General features: G+C 41.0%; 1 protein-coding gene across 4 annotated transcripts in view; it reads right to left on the bottom strand.

Moving 5' to 3' along the window:
• TPK1 (thiamin pyrophosphokinase 1) overlaps positions 1-13,434 on the bottom strand; it is a 366,723-nt gene that overhangs the window by 147,895 nt on the left and 205,394 nt on the right. For 3 of the 4 annotated variants that reach the window (XM_020881673.2, XM_070461272.1, XM_070461315.1), the window contains one exon: positions 846-992. The exons of the other annotated variant lie outside the window; for it this stretch is intronic. In XM_020881673.2, the coding sequence (XP_020737332.1) occupies positions 846-992 (147 nt within the window). The remainder of the gene's footprint in view (positions 1-845; positions 993-13,434) is intronic. 4 annotated transcript variants of the gene reach the window in all.

The following is a 13,434-nucleotide window of genomic DNA, read 5'->3' as shown; positions in this document are numbered from 1 at the left end:
AGAAAGCAACAAAGCCAGGCAGCGCAAAAACAAAAAAAAGGCGGGGGGGAACAACAACGCACAAGTGGCTGAACAATGGTGAGCATGCATTATAACTTGCCATATTAACCACACAACAATTTTTAGGTAATGACAAGCTACAGATGGTGAACAGCAGATGGAGTGGAAGCAAAGCTGTATGTAGCACATTACAGTGAGAGGCAAAAAAGAAAAAAAACACAACTGTCCACTGTTTTTAAAAAATGTTACCAGGTTATTATTTTTCAAACTGAAATACACCCATCAACCTCATAAAACATGTTTATATAATAAGATTTCTGTTCTAAGCACTACAATGATAGAAAATTCCCTTGCTGTTTATCATGGGAAATGAATGACATCATCATGAAAGTGAAATTAACAAGCAAGCAACTTATGAACAGTAAAAGCTAAAGACTTTAAGTACCTCACAAAATCAAATACATTTTCCAATTACGACAGCACTGAAAGTATTCAAGAATTCCATCTGAAATATTTGCCAAGCTTTGTGCTTCCTCTGCTGAGATTTTTCTCAAATGGCACTCATATTCAGCTGCTCAAAATGCAAAAATGCTAAATTTAATTGTTAATCACTTTAATTAAAAACCTTATTTTCTTTCTTTAGTTTTGTTTTTCTAAGTACAACAAAATGAAAGTTTTGCAGCTTCTCTTCCACCTATTTCCCCTTAAGTGACCTGACGCAGTCAAACTTGTCAACTTTACTCAGTTGAAACACATGAACTGGGCGGATGTTTTCGGCTTATCTACAAAAATCTTACAGGTTTTGTAGAAGCAAAGTGCAGACGCTGTATTTAATGCTCACTTACCGGTTGGAGTAGGTAGGTGAGAGATTCCTCTTGGATTACTATAACTGGCAAAGAAGTTATTTGAGGCGCTTGGAACAAAGTGCTCACAGACGCCATGATCTGGTCAAAACGTCCAGCAAGTCCTCCCAAGGTCACAATCATATCTACCTAAGAAACCACAGGAAAATCGGCAGTCATATATTTAAGGAATTTAAAATGATTAAATAGCACTGAATACTTCCATAGAGCTTTCAATACTCTCTTTTATTAGATAAGCCATGAAGAAACAGCAGACATTGACTGTGTTGTTCAGATGAAGGAATTAAGTCCAATGATAAGTAGCAGTCAGCTTCTGAGAGCAACATTTTTCGTACAAATCGTACGTTTTTCCCATTTGCCTATGCAGATGGAAAACTAGCCGACTCTTCCTTTAAAACTCTGCTCCATGTTTCTTCCACACGGAAGTCTTCCCGAATCCACAGCTGATGCCGATCCCATCTACCCACATAGCATCCCTGTGGCCACACTGATGATACACAGCACCCAACAGTGAGTGAGCCTCTTGTATAGATCTGAGGTCTGTCATTGCTCCCCACCACAATCCAAGTATGTTAAAGACCTGAACTGTCTTCACTGAACCTAGCAAGTTGCCTAAATTCTCTATACCACATTTTTCTGTTCGCATGGAAAAACTGGCTAACAATGGCCAATTGATAGGGTTGTTCTGGGGATTAAATGAGGACACCAAATAGGTTAATAAGTGCAAAGACTTAAAACATGTTCACAACACAGTGATTGTTTAAAACGTGTCGGCCGCTCTTCCATTGTATTATTTTTGGTATTATTACATTTATATTACTATTAATATGTTTATTATTGTTACATGTCATTTAGTATGTTATTTTTTTCACTTAACACTTTACAGAAAGCATTTCCTACCATTACAGTGTAGTTTATTTAAACATTTCCCTATTGTGGATAACACATTCCCATAATATTTATATATAAAATTACTGTGATGCTTTCCTAACTTATAACAACAATGGTTGAAGAATGGCCACAGAGCAGTGGAAGGGTGCAGGGTCACAGTCTCCTCTGGCCGAAGGTCTTAAGGAGAATGAAAGAGAGGTGTTGGCTGGTCTCTTTCCTTTGGCTAGTCAGCCTGATCTTCTCATGTATCAGCAGAGTCAAAGCTGCTATACTGATCATGAAAACGGAAAAGCTGGAGAGCTTAATCAAAATATTCTAAGTAAGAAAGAGAGTATTTCCTGCCATATCAGCAAACAAGTATGTCACAGTCATCAGTGATCCCTGCCCTCCAATATGAACTCCCGAGTCCTAGGGGTACTCAGGAAGGAGAGCAGTACCTGCTCAATCTGGCAGGCTGCAGGCTACAGCCACTCCCTATGGTGAGCACGGAGGAACTCAGGATGTGATCAATGACCAACGAGGAACCTGGCCTCAGAGAGCTGAGAGGCATGTGAGAGGAATGACTTCAGTGAGCCCAGACTCTTGCATCTTCCCATGCACAGAAACGTGCCTAATCCCTTAACTTAGGCTATCTGTTGTTGTCAGTCACTCATTTTTCTCTGACTCTTTGCGACCCATGGACTATAGCCCGCCAGAGTCCTACATCCATGGGATTTTCCAGACAAGAATACTGGAGTGGGTTGCCATTTCCTTCTCCAGGGGATCTTCCTGACGCAGGGACTGAGCCCAGATCGCCCACATTGCAGGCAGGTTCTCTACTGTCTGAGCCACTTGGTTTTCTTTAATTAGCTTTTTAACTTCTTAAATTTAATTAAATTTTCTTTAATTAACCGTTTGATGTTCAGAATACCTGCCCTTTGCTGAAAAACTTCTATATAACCTGGCTCCTCCTCCCCTCCTGAGAGCAGTTCTCTCAGGGCCACTTGAGATGCTGTCTCCTGGGCTTGAAGTCCTAAAAATTCCCACCAGATAAAACATAACTCTCAACTTTAAGGTTGTGACTATTTTTTAGGTCAATATAAGAAAACTTTACATGTAATAAGAACTGGCAGTTATACTACTCACTCTACCTGAAGTAAAGTAGAACTTATTTAAAGATAGGAACTATTTGGCTATTAGCTTTTAAATAGTACATTTTAAAAGCTCAAATGACATGTGCCTTGAAGAAATCATGATTTTAGGAGAATAACATGACACCCCTGCACCAGTACGACCTGTTCGGTTTCTGGAGGAACAGTTAAGGGACGTAAGTCGCCATAAAGCCAGAGGCTGTGCAGCTCACAGGCTGTGACCCTGGTCCTCCTCATAGTGCCGAACAAATGCAAGACACCAAATGTGTGATGAATGAATAAGTGAAGACACCACAAGAAAGGACCAGTCAGCCAAAGGAAAAACTGGATTAACTACCATAAAATGAGGATATATACATCAGAAGGGGGACTCACAACAACACAGAAAGTAAACTACACAGAAGAATCACAAGGTTGGGAGTAAGTTTCCTATTTTTGACCTTTTCAGAGTACAGGGAGAATACGAATTTTGATTTTGAATACAATACTTTGTGTCAAAACTATGGTATTTTAAGACAAGTATACCATACATCTAGAAGACCTAATTTTTTTTTGGAGTTCTTTCTGGAACTCTGAGAATTAGATTTGAGGCAGAGGAAGACCATGCACCCTAGGAAGCATGTATTACTCCTAATACACAGGTGAAGATTAAGACATCTTACTCTTCAGAAGAAAGGGGTGACCTATAAGTCTTTGGGATGTCAAGTCAGGTAATGGCTTTTAGCAGTGCTTAGAAAATCTTATTAGTAACACTCCAGACCAGAGGGGAATGGCTCAGAAATTATATAGGAACTCAGAAGAATCAAAGAAAATTTGCCTTAAACTGAAGAGAAAGACAATATAAGAAAGAAACCAGTCCATCCTAAAGGAAATCACCCTGAATATTCACGACAAGGACCGATGCTGAAGCTCCAATACTTTGGCCACCTGATGCAATGAGCCAATACATTGGAAAAAGAAAAACAAAACCGATGCTGAGAAAGATTGAGGGTAGGAGGAGAAGGGGGGCGACAGTGGATGAGATGATTGGATGGCATCATCAACTCAACGGATATAAGTTTGAGCAAACTCCAGGAGATAGGCGAGGACAGGGAAGCCTGGAGTGCTGTAGTCCATGGGTTTGCAAAAAGTCAGACATGACTGAGCAACTGAACAGCAATGGAAGATACAGTAGAGAAAGTTCTAAGGCTCTAGAAAAAGCACATGGCACAGTCCTATCTACATAATCCTAAATTCACAGCAGAACAAATACCTAATGATAAAATAGTTTATTCACTATGCAGATTCTAAAATCCCTTATTTTAGGTTCTCAATTTTCCATTACTATACTCCAAGCCTTGAGGGATCCCATAACCTTTGAGGCTGAAATTTAATCCCCATCTTCCACACTGGGATATCATGATGGATAAGCAGTATCTGTAAGTCAGTCATTGAATTTTTCAGAATAAAGAAGCAGCAAGATTACTTCTCATCACTACTCCTTTTCTCTACAGGAAGTATTTAGCAAGACTGATTATAAAAACATTAGAGGATCAACGTGAGCTGCAGGGGGCGGGAGGAGCCAGCCAGGAGCTGTTTCTGTAGTTGTCTAGCTCTGGCTGGAAACAGGACATTCAAAGAGACAGAAGAAAGAAGACAGACACCAACCCTGCATATTTACACAGGGCTTCCCTGGTGGCTCAGATAGTAAAGAATCTGTGTGCAATGCAGGAGACCCAGGTTTGATCGCTGGGTCAGGAAGATCCCCTGGAGATGGGAATGGCAATCCGCTCCAGTATCTTGCCTGGAGAATTCCATGGACAGAGGAGCCTGGCGGGCTACAGTCCACAGGGTCCCAAAGAGTCTGACATGCCTGAGTGACTAATACTTTCACTTCACTTTGCAAGCCTAGATGCCTGCCTTTAGGACAACAATGCCACTGGGAAGGACTTTTCAGGCTAAAGCAGGCTGTTTACAGATGGCCAGGACACCTTTTTCAATGTGGATCCAAAGCCTGGTGCATTATTACTTCTAACATCACCCAGTGTAACATAAATGTTTAAAACAGCATTTTCTGGATGCCTCAGCATTTCCACAGACTGTAAGCTCCTGACTCCGAGGAACAGGTATACCAGGGTGATAAGACTGGTCTCTATCACAGTTCCCCTCCCTGCCCTCCTCTGACTGACCTAGGGACATTCAAACACACCGAGTGACAGCCGCTCACACTTCTGCTGTGTCCCCACTCTAAAGCCCCCAAAGGCACCTGCTCATGGGGCCTCGCTGTCTGCCGGCTCCCCACCTGCTTGGTTAAGTTCAGACCCTGTGCCCTTCGCCCCTAAGGCCCCTGCATGCCTTTCCCCTTTAGGACCTGTGAGCCAAACAGACACTTAATTTCAAATGCCTCTCCTTGGCACTAACTCTGAGTCTGCGTGTGTCTGCACCAGACTGATCTTCAAAACCTCCAGATTATTCCCTACAGCACACACAGTCAGACTTTGTTATGACTGCCGATACACCTGTGTATCTCTCTCTCCTTCTAGAGGAGACCTAAGAAACACAGACACCATCCGCAGCGTGTGCGACACAGCAGACAGTAAGCATTTCTGAGCTTCATCAATGCACACAAAATCAGGGAAAATTGAATAAATAACCAGAGAGGCAAGAAGTTGATTATTAAGCTGAGTTAATGTCATCTAAAATGTACACAATAGTACTTCCAAACTTGACAAGGATTCCCATAGTTAGCAGCTTTTGAAAACAGTAACTTATTTCACATGTGTTACCCCTGGCGGTAAATATTTGCTGATCATTTACTGTCTATTAGGTACTAAACACTTAGGATAGATCAGTAAACAAGACAAACCACCACCGCCCCTGTGTCCACATGTCTGTTCTTTAGGTCTGCATGTGTATTCCTGCCTTACAAATAGGTTCATCTGTACCATTTTTCTAGATTCCACATATATGCATTAATACACGATATTTGTCTGTCTCTTTCTGGGCTTCCTTGATAGCTCAGTTGGTAAAGAACCCGCCTGCAATGCAGAAGACCCCGGTTTGATTCCTGAGTTGGGAAGATCTGCTGGAGAAGGGATAGGCTACCTGCTCCAGTACCCTTGGGCTTCTCTTGTGACTCAGCTGGTAAAGAAACCGCCTGCAATGCGGGAGACCTAGGTTCGATCCCTGGGTTGGGAAGATCCCCTGGAGAAGGGAAAGGCTACCCACTCCAGTGTTCTGGTCTGGAGAATTCCATGGACTGTATAGACCATGGGATTGCAAAGAGTCGGACACAAGCAAATCACCTTCTGACTTCACTTTGCGTGATAGACTCTGTGTCCATCCACGCCTCCACAAATGACCCAATTTTGCTCCACTGAATGGCTGAGTAATATTCCATGGCATATATGTTCATGTTTCATGTCTTCTTCATCCATTTCTCTGTTCAAAGAGTGTCAGGAGGGTAGTCATGAGAACTGAATGCAAAATTAGGAGGAATCAGAGTAAAATCTAAATGCTAGATCTGAAAAGAGCCTTAGTAAGCCACTGTAAAGTCCTGACTTTTATTAGCATTACATGGAAAGCCATTCTGAGCAGTTATCAGTTCTGATATTACTTGATCCATCACCAACATCTGACAAGGTTATTTTTACCCCCTTCCAGATATAGTCTCTTACACAAATATAGGCTTCCAGCAAAACCATATTTCTTTGATCTCATTGATTGCTTCTTCTCAGGGACCAAAGTAACAACTTTGGAATAGCCCAGAGTAAGGTCCTTAATTCTCTTCTGTCATTACATCCTCTGCCTTGGTATTCTCTGGCAGCCTTGCCACTTTAAATACCAACAATGTCAATACTTGCTAACAATCTATCATCAGACCAGACCCTCTCTCCTCAACTCCAGACTCCCATATTCAATGTTTACTTGGCATCTGCATTTGGAATCCAATAGAGATCTCCACGTTAACCTGATCTTTCCCTGAATCATGATCTCCCACTGTTTTCCCCACAAAAGCTATTCTACCCCAAACTCTCAGGGTCATTCTTAACTCCTCTCTCTTATACCCCTTAGAAAATTCTATTGGTCCTAAGTTCAGTAAAGTCACTCAGTTGTGTCCCGACTCTTTGTGACCCCATGGACTGTAGTCAACCAAGCTCCTCCGAGCATGGAATTCTCCAGGCCAGAGTACTGGAGTGGGTTGCCATTCCCTCCTCCAGGGGGTCTTTCCGACCCAGGGATCAAACCCAGGTCTCCGGCGCTGCAGGCATCTATATTTTACCGTCTAAGCCACCAGGGAAGTCTCAGTTCAGTATACATCCAAAACTTCTCCCTCCTCACTACTACAACCTCATCACAACCACGGCCACCAAACTCTGCCAGAGAATATGAGCCACCATTATAGCTCATGGGAAAGACTGCAGTGGCCTCCAACAGAGCTCTGCTTTTGTCCTTATTTCTCCACAATCTATTCTCAATACAGTATCATAAATGACCCTGTCAAAATGTAAATCAAATTTTGCACCTTTCTGCCCAAAATCCTCCAGTGGTTTTCTTTTTGGATCTGTCTATTAAAGCAAAGGAAGTAAAAGCAAAACTAAACAAATGAGATCTAATGAGACTTAAAGAGATTTTGTGCAGCAAAGGAAACGACTGACAAAATGAAAATACAACCTACTGAATAGGAGAAAGTATTTGCAAATGATATGACTGATAAGGGGTTAATATCTCAAACATGAAAGACTCATGCAAGTCAACATCAAAAACAAACAAACAAGAAAACCAAGCAGTTAAAAAATGGGCAGAAAAACCAAATAAACATTTTTCCAAAGAGGACAGATAGATAGGCCAACAGGCATGTGAAAAGAAGTTCAACATCACTAAGCATCAGAGAAATGCAAATCAAAACCACAATGAGACACTACCTCACACCAGTCAGAATGGCTGTTATCAAAAGGATGAGAGGTTAGTAAGCGTTAGTAAGGATGTGAAGCAAAGGGAACTCTTGTGCACTGCTGATGGGAACGAAACCGGGGTGGCCTCTGTGGAAAACAGTATATGGGGGGCCCTCCAAAAATTAAGGCTTCCCTCATGGCCCAGCTGGTAAAGAATCTGCCTACCATGTGGGAGACCTGGGTTCGACCCCTGGCTTGGGAAGATCCCTTGGAGAAGGGAAAGGCTACCCACTCTAGTATTCTGACCTGGAGAATTCCATGGACTGTATAGCCCATGGAGTCACAAAGAGTTGGACACAACTGAGCAACTTTCACTTCACTTTCAAAAAATTAAACACAGAACTTCTATATGATCCAGCCATCTTTCTTCTGCTCCTTCTAGGTAATATACAAAAGAAGTCATGATCTCAAAGAGATAACCACACTCCGATGTTCACTGCAGCATTATTCATAATAGGCAAGACATGGAAACAGTCAAAGTGTCTGTCAACAGATGAATGCATAAAAAAGATTAGAAAATATATGAGATACATGTATATGTATCTGCATATTATATATATAATACACACAAATATACACACAATGGAACAAAATTCAGACACAAGAAAGAAGTAAATTCTACCATTGGGGACAACATGGATGAACCTGGAAGCTTGAGATGCTAAGTGAGATGAATCAGATAAAGAAAGACAAACACTGTATGACCTCACAAGTAAAATTTTAAAAAACTAAACTCAAAGAAGAGTGGAATGTCATGTACATACTGCTATATTTAAAATGGATAACCAACAAGATTTACCATATGGTACATGGAACTCTGCTCAATGTTACATGGCAGCCTGGATAGGAGGGGAGTTTAGGGAAGAATGGATACATGAATATACATGGCTGAGTCCCTCTGCTGTTCATCTGAAACTATCACAATCTTGTTAACTGGCTATACCCCATTACAAAATAAAAGTTTAAAAATAAACACAGAAAATAATTCTAAACTCAAAAAAAAAAAAAGAGAGAGAGGAGAATGTCAGTTGGGGGATAGGGAAGTAGAGAGACATTGGTCAATAAGTACAAACTTCCAGGTAAATGATAAGTTCTAAATATCTAATGGACAGCAGGGTGACTATAGCTAACAATACTGAACTACATACTCGGAAGTTACTAAAAGTAGACCATAAATGTTCTGTCACAACAACAAACAAAAGTAATCATGTGAGGTGATGGACTTGCTAACTAACTCTATTAGGGTACTCATTTTGCAATATGTATGTGTATTAAATCATGTTATATATCTTACACAGTGTTATATATCAAGTATCTCAATAAAGCTGGAGAAATGGAGATACTTCACATTCTTTTTTTTTCCTGCTTGGTCTTCAAAATCCTCAATGTATTTCACAGTGACGGCACACCTTAAGTTAGGCTAGCTGCATGTCAAGTGCTCAGGTGGCCAGTGGATCACACAGGTCTGGAAACAGCAAAGAACAGTGAAGTCATCCACTCCTACTTCTGGGGCCCCTTCTAGAAAAGGCAGTAGGAGAAAAGACAACACATTCAATAGCACTACTAAGGCTGCAGAGAACCGCTGTCCTTAGAAAAAAGCCCGCTTTCTGTTGTTACATGTGTAGACATGATAAATATAGGGGATTTTTAACGAGGATGGACCATGAGTTTCAGGAGGCAATGAGAGGGAGACTGTGTATCTTCGAGGGCAAGTCTCTTTATTTTAGAACACATCTACTATTCTCTAAAGAGCGAAAGCTACTCTCAGAGACTAACACATTTTCTATTGGCTGTGATCCATCAAAGATTCAGTGTTTATAACTTTAAAAAATGTTGCTACAATCCTATTAGATCTATAGAGAAAGTATTTTAAATAACAAATTTGTGCACACATAACACAAGTGTGTATCTATCATGCCATATTCTATAATATATAAAATGTTAAAAATCAATTTCTAAATGATTTCTATACATGTCCTATATTCAAGTCAGGGTATTTGACATGGACCTTTTTTTGTTAGCAAAGGGAAGCAGTGGACTAGGAACTGCTTTTGGCTCTTCACCTGCAATCACATGTAGCACAAAGAACCCTGAAACCCTGGGTGAGAACACTGGGGACCCGACTACAGTACAGTGTTGTTGCTGTTCTGTCGCCAAGTCCTGTCTGAGTCTCTGCAACGCCGTGGACTGCAGCCCACCGGGCTGTTCGTCCATGGGATTTCCCAGGCAAGAATACTGGGGTAGCTTGCCAGTTCTTTCTCCAGGGGTTTTCCGGGCCCAGGGATCTAACCTGTGTCTCCTGCATTGGCAGGTGGACTCTTTACCACTGGGCACCAGGAGGGCCCGACTGTAATACGGTACACTCCCTTAATAACCACAGAACCATATACAAGTCACATGACACCCTTGTGACACAGGTGAGTCATCTCTAGAGAAGGGACAGACTGAATTCCCTAACCTGTTTTTTAAGATCTTGTTCACTTCTAACAGTCCACATGAGATTCTCTGGTTTCCACTCTAATAGGTTAAATAATAATTGTGTCTATTTTGTTTAGAGAACAAATTAAAAACTTGGCTTTGTGTTATCTGTCTTAATAGAATCATGACAAGACTGGCTGAAGGATATATAACACCAAAAGGAGAAGCAATTTCATTTTTCTATTATAGCAATGAAAGCCTTTTGGTAAACAAATGACATGTTTTTCTCCATTTGTCCTCAAAAAGACTTAGATACAGCATGCATGAAGTCTACAGCAGGGAGAGTGGCTGTCAGCATATTTTAATTGCATTGACTCTTCATAAATTGAATTTTGGAGGTGCATAAATGGACAAATTCTTCGTGGCTATCCCTGATAGACAGGGTGACCATACAATTTAATGCACAAGCTGAGACACCCTTGAAAGTAAAAGGGAGCATTATAAATAATTACACCAAGGATATAGGCACAAAACAGGACTATTCCATGTAAACCAAGACACATGTTTATCCTGCTGTTCAAGAATTCCAAGTATGCAGCCAACTGAACAAAATTAAACACGAGGGTCTCAAAAAATTTAGACATATCCTTAAGCTTTCCTTAGCCTTCAGAGATCCACACTATATGAGGACCAGGCTTGAACAGAAGATGAAATTCTCCGGTCCGATTGTCAGATGCTCTAATTTAAAGACACAAGACCCAATGCAGGCTATGAAGAAAATCACTGGATCAGGAGAGAACAGAAACGATAACCTGACAACAGCCCAGCAACATCAAAGTATGTTTCAATGAACCGGTAAAATAATTCAAGTGATTGATGTGAAGTACAATGAGACACCAGAGAAATTAAAGACCTGAGGTTTTACGGTATCAGAATATACTGTATTGACAAACAAAGACTGTACCTGGCTGGATCTTGGCAGCCTGTGAAAAACAATACTACAGGGACCCTATTTAAATTTCAACAAGGCCCAATGAGTCACAGTTTAATGGCAGCCTGTTTGGGTGAGAAAGAAATCATGCCTCTTGCAGCAGCAAGATAATAAGGCTCCCTATTTTTCCTCAAATAATTCGCTCTCCATCCTCCTTGCCACAGCCTTAATTCAGTCATCACTTTCCTCACTGGGGTGACCCCACTGGCCTCCTGTCTGGCTTTCTGTAACCAAGTAGTTTCCTATCTGATTACAGGAGAAAGCTTTCTACATCTCAAATCTGATCATGCCAATGTTCTCTTGAAGTATTAGCTCTCCGGAATCTACAAACTAAAGTCCTGTCTCCTCTAATACTCACTTGTAAGTTGCATCCACAACTCCCACCCCCTTTATATTCTAGAAGCACTTTGGTTCTCAGAATACATCACAAGATTGCAAACTTCAGCGCTGGAACTATCCCCTCCCCTCACTCTCCCTTGTAAAGTATTTCCAAAGATGCCTACCTCCACCTCCTCAAAAAATGAAAAGAAAAGTTGTTTGAACAGAGCATTTTCATCTCACTATGTCCAACTGCAAATATGTTATTAAGAGATGTCATAAACATATTTACACAAAGCTTGCTTTTGGACATATTCTTTGAATGAAAAGTTTTAAAAAAATTAAAAAAGAAGAGGAGGAAGAGACATATTGATACCTGAAAAGTGAGCAATGTACACAAGCTTGTTTGTATTTGACAGAAAGTTATGGAGGCAATGAAAAGGGTCTACACTAAGACTCCCAACTGTTTTAAAATTTAATCCTCCAGTAAAAGTTGTAGCAATAAAAGTCCAAGCAGTCCATACCTTCACTGGAGAGGTCAGCATGCCCAGACGGGAAGAAATTCTTTTTGCCAGAGGCTCTCGACACACGGGCTGCAAGCCAGCAGCAAGGCGGCCAGCAGGGACAGGCCTGCCCCAAATGCCAGGTCCTCGCCCCAGTGGTGCATTATTAGCCTAGAGAATGTCTCTATAAGAGACACGTCAATGATCCAAGTGTGTGTGTGTGATCAGGACTTTCAGTATTACCTATCCTTTGACATCCCAAACCTAAGAGTTTCACCTTTGGTCTTAAACACTCCGAACAAAACACTCTCTTGATTCTGGTAGTTCCTAGTTCATCTTCCAGATCCAGCTGAGCTACCACCTGCACAAGGAGAGTCCACACTGGAGAAGGCCCACTTCCAAGGGGCTTCCCACCTGTCCTATCCCGCTTACAAGGGCATCCACTTCGCAGACCGCAAGGTCTCAGCGTCAGAAACTGTCTCATTCAGGTTGCACCCTACAACCTACAGTACTTAGACGGGCTGGTGAACATGTTACAGACATCTATCTGTTAGCTGAACGGTTACAGTTTCCACGCTTTACCCCTGGCGAAGAAGACCAAGCATCATCAAGCACACATTTGAAGTCTGTTTTCCAAGGTCCCTATTTCTTTCTCAGGTTCTTGATGGAAAAGATGACTGAAGAGTTATCCTTCCAAGAACCCTGTAACTGGTTCTTTTATTACTATCATGAAATTTTCCATCCTTCAGTTCAGCTTGCACACAGCCATGACACTAACTTTCTAAATTGTATTATGGTGTCTCATTCAAAATTTTCTAACAGGTTAACATTACCTAAAGATCAAAATTCAAATTTTTTATCTAGAGATTAAAGATCCTTCCTTTGGGACCGCAAACAATCTTTTTAGCACTTATGCTCACTTCTTAGAACTCATGTTGCATACCAGGAGTTTTCCTTGCTTTCCCTCTGGATGCTATTTGAAATCCTTGATAAGACTTAATTTCAGCTGCCCTGGTCATGACAGACAACAGGACAATGACTGAGTTCATGCCCAGAATAATAAAATGCATTTTTTACTCACCTTGGACTTTGAATTTTTTAAACATTTCAAGCCTGGTTGTAGTGTAATCTTTCATTACAGATCTATCATGAGTACTAATATTTCCTTGATTACCTGGCCTGTAGGTTCTCAAACCATATCAATGAGAGACCCCTGGGGAAAGAATATTTTTTCCATATAACCAAAAAGCACAATAGTTAAATGTGGAAATGTGTTACTTTTTCTTCTATGTAAATACACAGGGATGGCAAGAGCAGATTTGCATGTATTTACATTTCTCTATATCAGAAAGTGAATGCCAACGAGAGCTGAACAGAAAAAATAAA

Source organism: Odocoileus virginianus, chromosome 1, assembly GCF_023699985.2.
Source record: "Odocoileus virginianus isolate 20LAN1187 ecotype Illinois chromosome 1, Ovbor_1.2, whole genome shotgun sequence".
NCBI classification, from domain to species: Eukaryota; Metazoa; Chordata; class Mammalia; order Artiodactyla; family Cervidae; genus Odocoileus; species Odocoileus virginianus.
The sequence above is the reverse complement of the archived record's forward strand: the minus strand, read 5'-3'. Positions and strand labels throughout refer to the sequence as shown.